The 14,815-nt window shown below is 43.7% G+C and overlaps 1 protein-coding gene across 1 annotated transcript in view; it reads right to left on the bottom strand.

Annotated features, from left to right (window-relative positions):
- The window catches only part of slc7a11 (solute carrier family 7 member 11), a 199,527-nt gene extending 192,101 nt beyond the window's left edge, over positions 1–7,426 (bottom strand). The window contains exon 1 of the mRNA XM_055643379.1: positions 6,862–7,426. Within this exon, the coding sequence (XP_055499354.1) occupies positions 6,862–7,144 (283 nt within the window). The 5' untranslated portion in view covers positions 7,145–7,426. The remainder of the gene's footprint in view (positions 1–6,861) is intronic.
- Between the last annotated feature and the right edge of the window lie 7,389 nt (positions 7,427–14,815).

The following is a 14,815-nucleotide window of genomic DNA, read 5'->3' as shown; positions in this document are numbered from 1 at the left end:
TGACATAAGGTGATATGAGCAGAATTAGGACATTCAGCCCATCAGGTCTACCCCGCCATTCAATCATGGCTGATCTATCTCTCCCACCCTAACCCAATTCTCCTGCCTTCTCCTCATAACCCATGATGAGGATGAAGCACAGTCAGAAAAACGTATTTTGAATTGTGTGTTAAACCAAGCCTCTGTATGTTATATCAAAATATCGTTATCCTCAGTATTCTCAATAATATTTACCTATCAATAAACAAATCTAAATCAAATTATCGGGCATTTTTCATATTGCTGCTGTTTGGAGCTAACTGCACGTTTTACCAATTCCGCAAGTTGCATTATACCACAAGTGGCTGTAAATGGCTCTAATTGATTAGGATGCATTGTGGATTAGGATGCATTTAAATCAGGCCTAAAAACACTGTTGTTTACTATAGCTTGTCCATAACCCGACATGCAGGTAATCTTAACCGTCTAATTTTAACCCTTTTATGTGCTTTTTAAAATTGTTTTATTGTTTCATTGACGTTGTTTTATTATTCATACATTTGTCGTATTGTTTGTTTTGCAATTTTTAATTATTTACTTTTTTTTTCCTGTAAAGCACCTTGAATTGCTGTTTGCACGAATGGTGCTATACAAATAAATTTGCCTTGCCTTGCCTTGCCTGGTTGTGAAGAAGCATAATATGCTGCTTCTGATGCATTAAAGGAGTGACTAGACAATATTGAATAACCTTATAAACAGGTATTTCTAGCAGATAAGACATAATTAAATCTGATGTAAATGTTTGTTGCTCCTAAATTCTTCAGAAAGTTGACGTTAGATTTTTTTTGCCACCCACTGTACAAATGTAATATTGTTTTGAACCCAATCCCAGTGGACTGCTGATTATGCCTAATATAAATTAATAAATTACTTGCCTTAACAGGAATTGCAACTTATACTGTACGGTTGGATAGCTACCACACTCAATTCAAACATGCACATTGAAGAGCCAAATGATCCCCACTGCATGTTCAGCATCAATGTAGAGGACATAAGTCATCGATGCAGACACAGTCTAATAACCACCCTGTCCCTCGCCTGTGGATTTAGAAACATAGAAACATAGAAACATAGAAACATAGAAAATAGGTGCAGGAGTAGGCCATTCGGCCCTTCGAGCCTGCACCGCCATTCAATGTGATCATGGCTGATCATTCGGGATGACAGATAGCACAATGGGCTAAGTGTTCGGCTGGCGACCGGAAGGTAGCCGGTTCGAATCCCACTTGGAGTGCATACTGTCGTTGTGTCCTTGGGGCAAGACACTTCACCCACCTTAGCCTGTGTGTAATGTAATGTAATTATGTGAAGCACTTTGGGGTCAATGCAAGTTGACTGAAAATGTGCTATATAAATAAGATTATTATTATTATTCAACTCAGTATCCCGTACCTGCCTTCTCTCCATACTCCCTGATCCCTTTAGCCACAAGGGCCACATCTAACTCCCTCTTAAATATAGCCAATGAACTGGCCCCAACTACCTTCTGTGACAGAGAGTTCCAGAGATTCACCACTCTCTGTGTGAAAAATGTTTTTCTCATCTCGGTCCTAAAGGATATCCTTAAGCTGTGACCCCTTGTCCTGGACTTCCCCAACATCGGGAACAATCTTCCTGCATCTAGCCTGTCCAACCCCTTAATAATTTTGTAAGTTTCTATAAGATCCCCCCTCAATCTCCTAAATTCTAGCGAGTACAAGCCAAGCCTATCCAGTCTTTCTTCATATGAAAGTCCTGACATCCCAGGAATCAGTCTGCTGAACCTTCTCTGATTCGTGACTTCCATTCACATCTAATTTCAGCCTCTTCTGTTACATAATGAAGATAAAACATTCAGCGGTGTGCAAGAGGAAGCATGGAGATTTTAATTATAAGCATTAACTGCTAAGTTCTAAAGTGATGAATCGATTGGATGACAGATAAGAGCAAATAAGAGGAAATAGGATGGTCTAACAAATTATATTGGAAAATTGCTTTGGAATGGCAAGTATCACAATTAAACACCACAAGGTTGGTTGGTTCTGTTGAAAACATTGGTGCAGAATGTCCTTTGATGCCATCCTTGACCGGTGGCAAGTCTAATAGTTATCATTATGAAGAAACAAGGAACTGCAGATGCTGGTTTACGAAAATAGACAAAGTACTGGAGTATCTCAGTAGGTCAGGCTGCATCCTTGGAAAGCATAGATAAGTGACGTTTCAGATCACGACCCTTCTTCAGACTGAGAGTGACTCATTAGGCAGCAATAGAGATACTGCCTTACACCACCAGAGACCCGTGTTTGATCTTGACTACAGGTGCTGTTTGTACGGAGTTTGTCATTCTCCCTGTGGCCATGTGGGTTTCCTCCGGGTCTCAGGTTTCCTCCCACATTCCAACGGCTTGCAAGGTCTTCTGTAAATTTGCCCTGGTGTGTAGGATAGAACTAGTGTATGGGTGATCGCTAGTTTGTGCAGTCTCTGTGGACTGAAGGGCTTGTTGCCACACTCTATCTCAAAACTAAACGCAACTAAATTATGACTTTGTTTCCATTATATTTGTTTACCTTTCCCAGCAAATAATCATCATGAGTAGAAAATCTGCATGACATTAAAGTTGCAGCAAAAACTAAGATATATCTGCCACAAACAAAACTATAATATTGTTAAGAATAATTTGTTGAGACATGTTTAAAGCTCCAACACTTTTTTGTTTACATTTTCTGAGTAGATCCAGCAAAGGAAAAAAAATGAATTAAAAATGCAGTACAGAACAAATGTGTAAAATGATTTGACACATTCAGGATCATTGGTATGAAACAGCAAAGCCTAATAGAAACAAGCTGATTAAAATATGCATAAGACATTTGAAGATCTTACATTATTTATTTAACTGGTATGAAATGTCTGTTATTTATATTGCACAATGCAATTCAAATCGATTTTCATTTTAATGGCAGACACCATCATACCTTTCACCACATGCAGATGCAGTTCCCATTTTACGCAAATGTGCTAAGTGGTACAGTGGCGCAGCTGGTAAAACTCTTGCCTCCTCGCACCTTGCCCCCGAGTTCAATCCTGCCCTTGGGTGCCATTTCATGCATAATTTGCACTTCTCCCTGTGAGCATGTGGGTTTCCAATCAGTGTTCCAATCTCCTCCCATATCCCAAAAACATGCAGGTTTGTAAGTTAATTGGCCTCTGCAAAATTGCCCCAAATGTGTAAGAACTGGGTGACACAGTGGGATGGATAACATACAACTTGTGTGAAAGGGTGACTGGTGGTCAGTGGGAACCTGGTAGGCTGAAGAGTCTGTTTCCATGTTGTATCTCTAATTTAATTGATCGATAGTAAAGGGAAAAATGGGTAACATGTCAAAGATTATGGGGAGAAGGCACTAGAATGGACTTGAGAGGAAAATATAAATGAGCCATGATTGAGTAAACTCAATGGACCGAATTCTGCTCCTATGACTTATAACCATATAACCATATCAAGAGTATCAAGAGTATCAAGAATATATTTAATTGTCATTTGGACCCCTGGAGGTCCAAATGAAATGCCGTTTCTGCAGCCATACATTACACACAAATAGACCCCAGACACAACATAATTACATTTTACATAAACATCCATCACATAGCTGTGATGGAAGGCCAAATAAACTTATCTCTCCACTGCACTCTCTCCCCCCCGATGTCAGAGTCAAAGTCAAAGCCCCCGGCTGGCGATGGCGATTGTCCCGCGGCCATTGAAGCCACGCCGGGTGGTGCGAGGTCGCACACCGGGTCTTGATGTTGGAGCCCCCGGTGTGCGCTCGCAGAGTCCCGCATTCCAAGCCGCGCGGGGCAGTGGTGCTAAGCCCCGCTCCAGGAGCTCTTCGACCCCGCAACTCGGGCGGGAGAAGTCGCCGTTGCAGGAGCCCCGAAAAGCGGTCTCCCTCCAGGGTGCCGTCGTCCGCAGACCTGCAGCAGCAGCCTCCGACTCAGCAGCAGCAGCAGCAGCGGCAGCGGCAACGCTCCTCCACCGCTCCACCCGCTCCGATCTCGGCCAGCTCCGCGACGGTGAGGTGAGTCGGCACCTGAGTCCCCGGCTTCTTCCTGTTGGAGGCCGCTCCTCGTTGCGGCCCCAACGACAGCTGAGACCCGACGAGAAAAGGTCGGGTCTCCAGTGCATATAACAATTACAGCACAGAAACAGGCCATCTCGGCCCTACAAGTCCATGCCGAACAATTTTTTTTCCCCTTAGTCCCACCTGCCTGCACTCGTACCATAACCCTCCATTCCCTTCTCATCCATATGCCTATCCAATTTATTTTTAAATGATACCAATGAACCTGCCTCCACCACTTCCACTGGGAGCTCATTCCACACCGCCACCACTCTCTGCGTAAAGAAGTTCCCCCTCATATTACCCCTAAACTTCTGTCCCTTAATTCTGAAGTCATGTCCTCTTGTTTGAATCTTCCCTATTCTCAAAGGGAAAAGCTTGTCCACATCAACTCTGTCTATCCCTCTCATCATTTTAAAGACCTCTATCAGGTCCCCCCTTAACCTTCTGCGCTCCAGAGAATAAAGACCTAACTTATTTAACCTATCTCTGTAACTTAGTTGTTGAAACCCAGGCAACATTCTAGTAAATCTCCTCTGTACTCTCTCTATTTTGTTGACATCCTTCCTATAATTTGGCGACCAAAATTGTACCCCATACTCCAGATTTGGTCTCACCAATGCCTTGTACAATTTTAACATTACATCCCAGCTTCTATACTCAATGCTCTGATTTATAAAGGCTAGCATACCAAAAGCTTTCTTTACCACCCTATCTATATGAGATCCCACCTTCAAGGAACTATGCACGGTTATACCCAGATCCCTCTGTTCAACTGTATTCTTCAATTCCCTACCATTTACCATGACTTATGGAATTGTTTAACACCTTAAATTATGTAACATATGTAACAGCAAGGTATTGACAACTTGAACAGTTTACTAAAGAGTTAAAAATGCCTTGGCCATAAACAGAAACTTTGATGATTATTAATTGGATGTTTGTGAGATTTTCCTATGCATAAGTTAACTGCTGGATTTCCTCATTCAAAATAGCCTCTTTCAAGTTACTCCAACAGAATTTTAATTCTGGGTTTCCTTGAGCTCTTTCAGCAGTTATAGTGGATAAGAAATCAAGATTCCTTCAAACTTCAAATAACACCTCTCCCCATAAATCAGTGCCCCCCTTCTCCACAATGTCCCAGCAGTGTACATGCTCCAGTTGACCAATACATTCATTGGAGAAATCAAAAGGATTCAAAATAAAATCAGTCACCCTAACCAGCAATCCTAAATCATAAAGACCAAATGTCTGAGTAGCTATCATAACTACTTTTTACATTGAATATTACACTGTGCAAAACCTTCATGATCAGCATTGTATGAAAAATTGTGTTAATGACTGTCTTAGATGATAGCCAATTATTATGCATACAAAAACCTGCAGATTCAGCCAGACAACATATCTTGAAGTTCACCTGCCACTATACTTAAGTAGAATAATACACAGCACCCAGTAGAGGCAAGGCAGGAAAAGTGTCCAAAGTTGATTCAAGCTGTCATAAAATTTGTTTGTATGCTTGCATCTTGCTGGAATTTCATTCAAAGAGTAAAAAAAGTCCTGGTATTTCTTTTCTAGAGAAGAATAGGTGGAGAGTGAGGTGCCAGTTTATGTTCAGTAATGATAAATTATGGGCGGGCATCCCTCCCCTTGTGCCTCAGGATAGGGCTGTCCCGTGAACTTTTGTAACTTTGCCATCAGTAACGTGGCGACTCTTTTGTGCATTGCCCAGGTGAGGTCAGCTGTATGGTTTTACAGGTTATATGCAAAACAAAGCAAAAACAACTCACCGAACATTTCACTGTACCTAGGTACATAGAAACATAGAAAATAGGTGCAGAAGTAGGCCATTCGGCCCTTCGAGCCAGCACCACCATTCAATATGATCGTGGTTGATCATCCAAAATCGGTACCCCGATCCGGCTTTTTCCCCATATCCCTTGATTCCCTTAGCTAAATCTAACTCTCTCTTTAAAACTTGTGACAATAGAGAATCGTTGAACCATTGAACGTTAGCTGTAGTAATCTCCGCAGGGACACACGTGAACCTCACCTGTAGAGTCCATACCTGGGTAAAAGAACACCAGTTGCTATGGGTCATAAGAAATAAACTAGGTGGGTGATTCCAGTGAAATTGGGGTTGTGAAACATTAGGGTGCTCAACACTCAGCTGAGCCCTCAAAACAGTGCCACCCTCTTCAAGCCCGGATAAATTGTAAGCAACTATTTGAAGGGGCGGCATGTGAGGGCGAACATTATTTGTCGACGTTTCGGGTCGAAACCATGCATTCTGTAACTCCGTCAGATTGTGTGATAGAAGTATTTATCATCAGCACAATGCATGTTTGCTTAAAAATTCCGACACAATGCTACTGCCATCCTTATCTCTGGAATTCTATTCAACACGTTTATCGCATTTAAGTTTGAACATAATATCACTATAGGGCACAGACGTTTAACTTTCTTCCTATGGTGGAATGTTAAGAGCCACAGACTTATAACAAAGCGGAGATTGCTCACGCCTGATGCTTTGCAGTCCGTACATCGCGGCACACTGCCAATCCACAAACTTTTTGGGACTCCCGTGATCTTCCCATAACATCTCAGCATCACTAGCTATGATCATGCCTTCTCGAGTTTAAAAAAAATCACAAAGAGCGAGCGAGCGAGCGAGCACGGAAGTTTGGAGTAAGCTCTGCAAAAGTTTGGTTAGTGGAGTACAACTCACCGAACAGCGACAGGATGCCGCAGGCAGTCCACATCGCCAGGGCCATTGGCACCGTGCCGGTGTGTTGCAGGATCCCCTTGGGAGAGATGAAGATCCCGGCGCCGATGATCGTCCCGATTATAATGGATATGCCTCTCAACAGATTCACCTTCTTCTTCAAAACCACTGTCTCCTCGCTGCTTTGACTTGGTTGCAGTGAGTCCGCCTTGGATGGCATGGATCCACAGGTGTCCGGGTTGACGTCGTCTCCCCCGTAGATGACCGGTACGGGACTAGTAGACATCTTTCCCTTGACTCACTCCACGGGCTTTTCCTTTAACCTCTGTCCTGGATACCGTACTGCAGGAATGAAGGCAGGTGTGCGTGGCTTAAATTGACTTCTTGCTAACGTTGTTCATTTCACTGTTGATAATCTGCGCGTCCTATGTGTGCGTGTGTGTGAGCCCCACGTGCATGCGTGTGACCGTCTCTGTACATCTGAAAGTGTCAGCATCAGCCGATGTGTACATCAGTCTATGTGCCTTCCTCCTGAGTGCCACACTTTGGCTTCCGCCTACTTTCGGGCAAACAAACGTCTGGTTGATGTCACCATTCAGGATGCGTTGCATCAGCCAGAATACAATGAGTTACAATTACCGAGAACTTTATTGTGCCCACGCTGCTTGGGGAGGGCGGTGGGGGGGAGGGGGGGATATATACTTCGCTTAGCAATACTTACAAACATGTTTAAAAAACATCCAGGCTTGTTTCCCATATCTCTGACTTATGTAAGTTGGAGTTATTCCAACCTCCAGCTACCCAAACAGTATGTGATCCCACATCAATTATTGCCAGTGCATTTCCAAATTTTCACTGACCTACATTTGCTCTCGGTATCCTGCCAACTCCAATTTAAAAATGTCACTCCTTTGTTGAAATATTTTTTAGCCCTTGTCATTCCCTGTCATGTAACTTTCTCCAATTCAAAAATCGCCCTCTATCCCCTATCACTCCCTACACACATATTGGAGGGTAATTTTTTGTGCACCATTTATCACCTTCTCCCTCTCTCCAAAAGCCTCTCTCCTCCTTTTCGATCCTTCCTGGAAGACTGCTTCTTTGACTAACTTTTTTGGTCACTTTTTCAAGTACATTATTTGGCTTCAATCCTTCCTTTTCTGACTACACAGAGGAGTCACACCTCAGGGCTATTTGCAGATGCTCCATTTTGTTTGCAGTCTCTAGGGACTCCATACATAATTTAACCCATGATCTTCCTCTTCCCGAGGTGATAGTATAACTTCTAGGATGAGTGGCTTCCACTCTGGTCTTGTGGCGTCTGAAGTTTATAATGAGGTTTAAATGAGAATGGTCGAATCTTCCACGGATGGGATAGGGAGGCCTTGGCCTAATGGGACAGGTGGATAGGTAGTTTGTGTGGTGGTGAGTTCCTTCCACCATTTACAATTGGTTTATTTGTGCTCTGGAGGTAATTCTGGAGGCTTTCGGCAAGGTCCCACATAAGAGACTAGTATACAAACTTAAAGCACACGGCATTGGGGGTTCAGTATTGATGTGGATAGAGAACTGTCTGGCAAACAGGAAGCAAAGAGTAGGAGTAAACGGGTCCTTTTCACAATGGCAGGCAATGACTAGTGGGGTACCGCAAGGCTCAGTGCTGGGACCCCAGCTATTTACAATATATATTCATGATCTGGATGAGGGAATTGAAGGCAATATCTCCAAGTTTGCGGATGACACTAAGCTGGGGGGTAGTGTTAGCTGTGAGGAGGATGCTAGGAGACTGCAGGGTGACTTGGATAGGCTGGGTGAGTGGGCAAATGTTTGGCAGATGCAGTATAATGTGGATAAATGTGAGGTTATCCATTTTGGTGGCAAAAACGGGAAAGCAGACTATTATCTAAATGGTGGCCGATTGGGAAAGGGGGAGATGCAGCGAGACCTGGGTGTCATGGTACACCAGTCATTGAAGGTAGGCATGCAGGTGCAGCAGGCAGTAAAGAAAGCGAATGGTATGTTTGCTTTCATAGCAAAAGGATTTGAGTATAGGAGCAGGGAGGTTCTACTGCAGTTGTACAGGGTCTTGGTGAGACCACACCTGGAGTATTGCGTACAGTTTTGGTCTCCAAATCTGAGGAAGGACATTATTGCCATAGAGAGAGTGCAGAGAAGGTTCACCAGACTGATTCCTGGGATGTCAGGACTGTCTTATGAAGAAAGACTGGATAGACTTGGTTTTTACTCTCTAGAATTTAGGAGATTGAGAGGGGATCTTATAGAAACTTACAACATTCTTAAGGGGTTGGACAGGCTAGATGCAGGAAGATTGTTCCCGATGTTGGGGAAGTCCAGGACAAGGGGTCACAGCTTAAGGATAAGGGGGAAATCCTTTAAAACCGAGATGAGGAGAACTTTTTTCACACAGAGAGTGGTGAATCTCTGGAACTCTCTGCCACAGAGGGTAGTTGAGGCCAGTTCATTGGCTATATTTAAGAGGGAGTTAGATGTGGCCCTTGTGGCCAAAGGGATCAGAGGGTATGGAGAGAAGGCAGGTACGGGATATTGAGTTGGATGATCAGCCATGATCATATTGAATGGTGGTGCAGGCTCGAAGGGCCGAATGGCCTACTCCTGCACCTAATTTCTATGTTTCTATGTTTCTATTAGTGGGTCAGGCAGGATCTGTGGTGGAAAAGGGATGATTGACATTAAGGATCAAGAATCTGCATCCAGAATGACCCGAAACGTTGACCATCTCTTTGCCTCAACATATGTTACTTGATCACTTGACATTCCCCAGCAGACTGAAGAAGGGTCCCAACCTAAAATGTCACCCATCCATGTCCTCCGGAGATGCTGCCTCACGCACTGACTTACTCCAGCACTTTCATTTTGACACAAGATTGCAGTAGCTGCAGTTCCTTGTCTCCTCCAGCAGTTTTTTTTTTGCACCATATGACAGTATCTGTGGTCTCTTATGTCTCCATCTTCTTTGGGCTCCTGATGCATTGAATTGAGAATCTCAAAACCATACTGTATGCTCTTTCTCCACCTTGAATGACCATGGGCCATTGTTCCCAAGAACCAGCAGGGATGATTTTCCCAGTAGGCTTTGAGTACCTCCTTAAATCTTTTCCCATGTCCACTAGCTAATATCATCCCCAGACAGAACTCGGTAAAGAATGGTTGTTCTGGGAATCTTGTGTTAGGCATGTAGTATAAATGACATTCTAATGGACTCAACTTGATGTGAATTAAGTCAGTTTGGACCTTAATGTTTGAGATATTGGCCATTGTCCTGAGTGATGACAATATGTTTGGTCCACTTATTCTTAGAGTAGTTTTGAAAGATTTTGATCGGTGGTATCTTTTCGAGCCTTGAGGTGCATACCTGAGGTAGTTCCGTTTTCAGAAGCTGCCTGGTGGATCTGTAAGTTTTGTACAAAGTATGATCTCTTGATCTTCAAGTACCCATTTCTTTAATTCAGCCATTCCTAGCTGTCTTTACTGAGACTTTGGTCTCCGTGGTATGTAATGTAGTCTATGTTTACTGAGGTCCTATCATAAATCTATGTTGTAGGAGTGTGAGAGGGTGGTGTTCATAAGATCATAAGTGTTAGGAGCAGAATTAGGCCTTTTGGCCCATCAAGTCTAATCCACCATTCAATCATGGGTGATCTATCTCTCCCTCCTAACCCCATTCTCCTGAAATAGAAACTTACAAAATCTTATAGAAACTTACAAAATTCTTAAGGGATTGGACGGGCTAGATGCAGGAAGATTGTTCCCGATGTTGGGGAAGTCCAGGACAAAGGGTCACAGCTTAAGGATAGAGGGGAAATCCTTTAGAACTGAGATGAGAAAAACATTTTTCATGCAGAGAGTGGTGAATCTATAGAACTCTCTGCCACAGAAGGTAGTTGAGGCCAGTTCATTGGCTATATTTAAGAGGGAGTTAGATGTGGCCCTTGTGGCTAGAGGGATCAAGGGGTATGGAGAGAAGGCAGGTACGGGATACTGAGTTGGATGATCAGCCATGATCATATTGAATGGCGGTGCAGGCGCGAAGGGCCGAATAGCCTACTCCTGCACCTATTTTCTATGTTTCTATGTATGTTTATCCCCATCACCTCTGACACCTGTACTAATCAAGAATCTATCTATCTCTGCCTTCAATATGTCCACTGGCTTGGCCTCCACAGTCTTCTGTGACAAAGAATTCCACAGATTCACCACCCATTGACTAAAGAAATTCCTCCTCATCTTCCTAAAAGAATGTCCTTTAATTCTGAGGCTATGACCGCTAGTCCTAGATTCCCCCACCAGTGGGAACATCCTCTCCACATCCATTTTATCCAAACCTTTCACTATTCTGTACATTTCAATGAAGTCCCCACTCATTCTTCTAAACTCCAGTGAGTCCAGGCCCAGTGCTGTCAAACGCTCATCATACATTAGTCTACTCATTCCTGGGATTATTCTTGTAAACCTCCTCTGGACCCTCTCCAGAGCCAGCAGATTCCTTACTCAGATATAGTGTCCAAAACTGCTCACAATATTCGAAATGCACCGTGACCAACGTTTTATGGAGCCTCAACATTACATCTCTGTTTTTGTATACAAGCACTCTCGAAATAAATGCTAGCGTTGTGTTTGCTTTATTACCAATTCGACTTGCAGATTAACTTTTTGGGAAACCTGCACCAGCACTCCCAAGTCCCTTTGCACCTGTGATTTCTGGATTCCCTCCCCATTTAGAAAATAATCTGCACCTTTATTCCTACTACCAAAATGCATGACTCCAGAACAGGAGTGTCCAGAACCAGGGGCCACAATCTTAGAATAAAGGGGAAGCCATTTAAGGCTGAGGTGAGAAAAAAAAAATTCACCCAGAGAGTTGTGAATTTGTGGAATTACCTGCCACAGAGGGATATGACCAGGGATATGGGGAGAAGGCAGGCACTGGTTATTGATTGGGGACGATCAGCCATGATCACAAGGAATGGCGGTGCTGGCTCGATGGGCCAAATGGCCTCCTCCTGCACCTATTTTCTATGTTTCTGTTTCCACAATTTGCTACACTATATTCCATCTGCCACTTCTCTGCCCACTCCCAACCTATCCAAATTCTTCTGCAGAGTCCCTGCTTTCTCTACACTAACTGCCACTCTAGCTATTTTTGTATCATCTGCAAACTTGGCCTCAAAGCTTTCAATACCCTCTTCCAAATCTTCAATATACAATGTGAAGAGCAGCGTCCCCAGCACCGAGCCCTGCGGATCTCCACTACTCTTTGGCAGCCAATTAGAAAAATCCCTCTTTATTGCCACTTTGCATTCTGCCATTCAGCCAACCTGATGTACTGCAAGGATAGGTTTGTAGAGGATCGTTTTATTCACATAGCCTCAGGATGACACACACACACACATACACCTCTTCTATCAATTTATAGTTTAGTTTATTGTCACATGTACCAAGGTAAAGCGAAAAACTTTTGTTGCGTTCCATCCAGTCAGTAGAAAAACAATACATATGTAAAAAAGAACTGAAGCAGTGTCTCGACCTGAAATGTCACCCATTCTTTCTCTCCAGAGATGCTGCCTGTCCCACTGAGTTACTCCAGCATTTTGTGTCTATCTGCGAAGGACAATACATGATTACAATCGAAGTGATAGAAGGGAATAGCATCTAGTGCAAGGTAAAGCTAGCAAAGTCCAATCAAGGATAGTCTGAGGATCACCAATGAGATGAATAGTAGTTCAGGTCTGCTCTGCACCTGTATAACGTCATAAACAGCTACTGTTAAACACTCACACCTATAGAAAAGAAAACATTATTACATTATATGTAAATTTAACTTTTATAATTGATCAACTTTGTTTAAAATCTAAACCAGTAAAAGCTTTAGTTCAACACAATCAAGCCTGATTGCACTAACAATATTTTAAGCTAGATTGACCATGGACAAAGTTGTCGTATATAATTTTCTTCTTGCATCTGCAATTGGCTTAGCTGACTTCAGTATCTACAGTATATGTTGAAGATCATCGCTGTAGAAATTACACATTTTTGTTTGAGTTAATTTATGCAATCTGGACCCAGATTTATGCATAAAAGGAGCAATTGATGGATTTCGGAAGAAGGGTTTTGGCCCGAAACGTCACCTATTTCCTTCGCTCCATAGATGCTGCTGCACCCGCTGAGTTTCTCCAGCAATTTTGTGTACCTTTGATTGATTTGAATGTTGACACAGGTCTCCAGGTTGTGCCTGCAGATTGGCAAACCATTTGGCTGCCTATTTATAGGATTTCAACAGGATTTATAAATGATGACGTAGAATGGGCAAGTTGCTAATACTGTTTTATTAAGGCAAGATTTGTTTTTCTCTTGTCCTTATTATTAATCATTAATTACCAGTAAGTTGATGACCTTTAAACAACATGTTTCATTAAAGAAATGTAATAATGCTTTGACTGTCTCAATTCCAGATCAACCGATGCCCCAGCATGGTGGCCTTTTGTGGTGATTTTTTGTCTTTTTCATATTTAACTAAAATGCATTGATATCTCACTGAAAATTAATATCTATACATAAATTAGCTTACTCCTTTTTCTTACAGAGAATTACCAACCTATTGAGTGATGTCAAATTATCATCACCTTCAACTCAAAACTTGAAAAAAATGTCTTAGCCTTGCCCATTATTACTGCTTTTTAAAGTGGTATAACATTGCAACATATCTCTCCCCAATCACTGTTAAATTACATGACCTTAAGAGAATCTGTGACAAATACATTCCCCTCAAGATTCAATCCCCATGTGACTCAGTATACTGGGTGGTTACACAGAAAAGCTGGAGAAACTCAGCGGGTGCAGCAGCATCTATGGAGCGAAGGAAATAGGCAACGTTTCGGGCCGAAACCTTTCTTCAGACTGATCAGGGGTGGGGGTGGGTGGGGACAAGAAAGGGAAAAGGAGGAGTAGCCGGAAGGCTGGAGGGTGGGAGGAGACAGCAGGGGAGCTGAGGAAGGGGAGGAGACAGCAAGGACTAACAGAATTGGGAGAAGTCGATGTTCATGCCCCCGGGGTGCAGACTCCCCAAACGGAATATGAGGTGCTGTTCCTCCAATTTCCGGTGCTGCTCGCTGTGGCCATGGAGGAGACCCAGGACAGAGAGGTCAGAGGCGGAGTGGGAGGGGGAGTTGAAGTGCTGAGCCACCGGGAGGTCAGCTAGGTTATTGCGGACCGAGCGGAGGTGTTCGGCGAAACGATCGCCCAACCTCCGCTTGGTCTCACCGATATAGATCTGCTGACATCTAGAGCAGCGGACGCAATAGATGAGGTTGGAAGAGATGCAGGTAAACCTCTGTCGCACCTGGAACGATTGCTTGGGTCCCTGAAAGGAGTTGAGGGGGGAGGTAAAGGGACAAGTGTTGCATCTGCTGCGGCCGCAAGGGAAAGTGCCCGGGGAGGGGGTGGACCGAGAGGGAAGGGAAGAATTGACAAGGGAGTTATGGAGGGAGCGGTCTTTGCGGAAGGCAGATATGGGGGGAGATGGGAAGATGTGGCCAGTAGTGGGGTCACGTTGGAGGTGGCGAAACTGACGGAGGATTATTTTTTGTATGTGATGGCTGGTGGGGTGAAAGGTGAGGACTAGGGGGACTCGGCCCTTGTTGCGAGTGCGGGGATGGGGAGAGAGAGCAGTGTTGCGGGGTATGGAAGAGACCCTGGTGCGAGCCTCATTTATGGTGGAGGAGGGGAACCCCCGTTCCCTGAATAGTGAGGACATTTCAGATGTCCTGGTGTGGAACGCCTCATCCGTGGAGCAGATACGGCGTAGACGGAGGAATTGGGAGTAGGGGATGGAGTCCTTACAGGAAGCAGGGTGGGAAGAAGTGTAGTCCAGATAGCCATGGGAGTCAGTGGGTTTATAGTGTATGTCGGTTAGAAGTCT

Source organism: Leucoraja erinacea, chromosome 1 (genome assembly GCF_028641065.1).
Source record: "Leucoraja erinacea ecotype New England chromosome 1, Leri_hhj_1, whole genome shotgun sequence".
Classification (NCBI taxonomy): Eukaryota; Metazoa; Chordata; class Chondrichthyes; order Rajiformes; family Rajidae; genus Leucoraja; species Leucoraja erinaceus.
The sequence above is the reverse complement of the archived record's forward strand: the minus strand, read 5'-3'. Positions and strand labels throughout refer to the sequence as shown.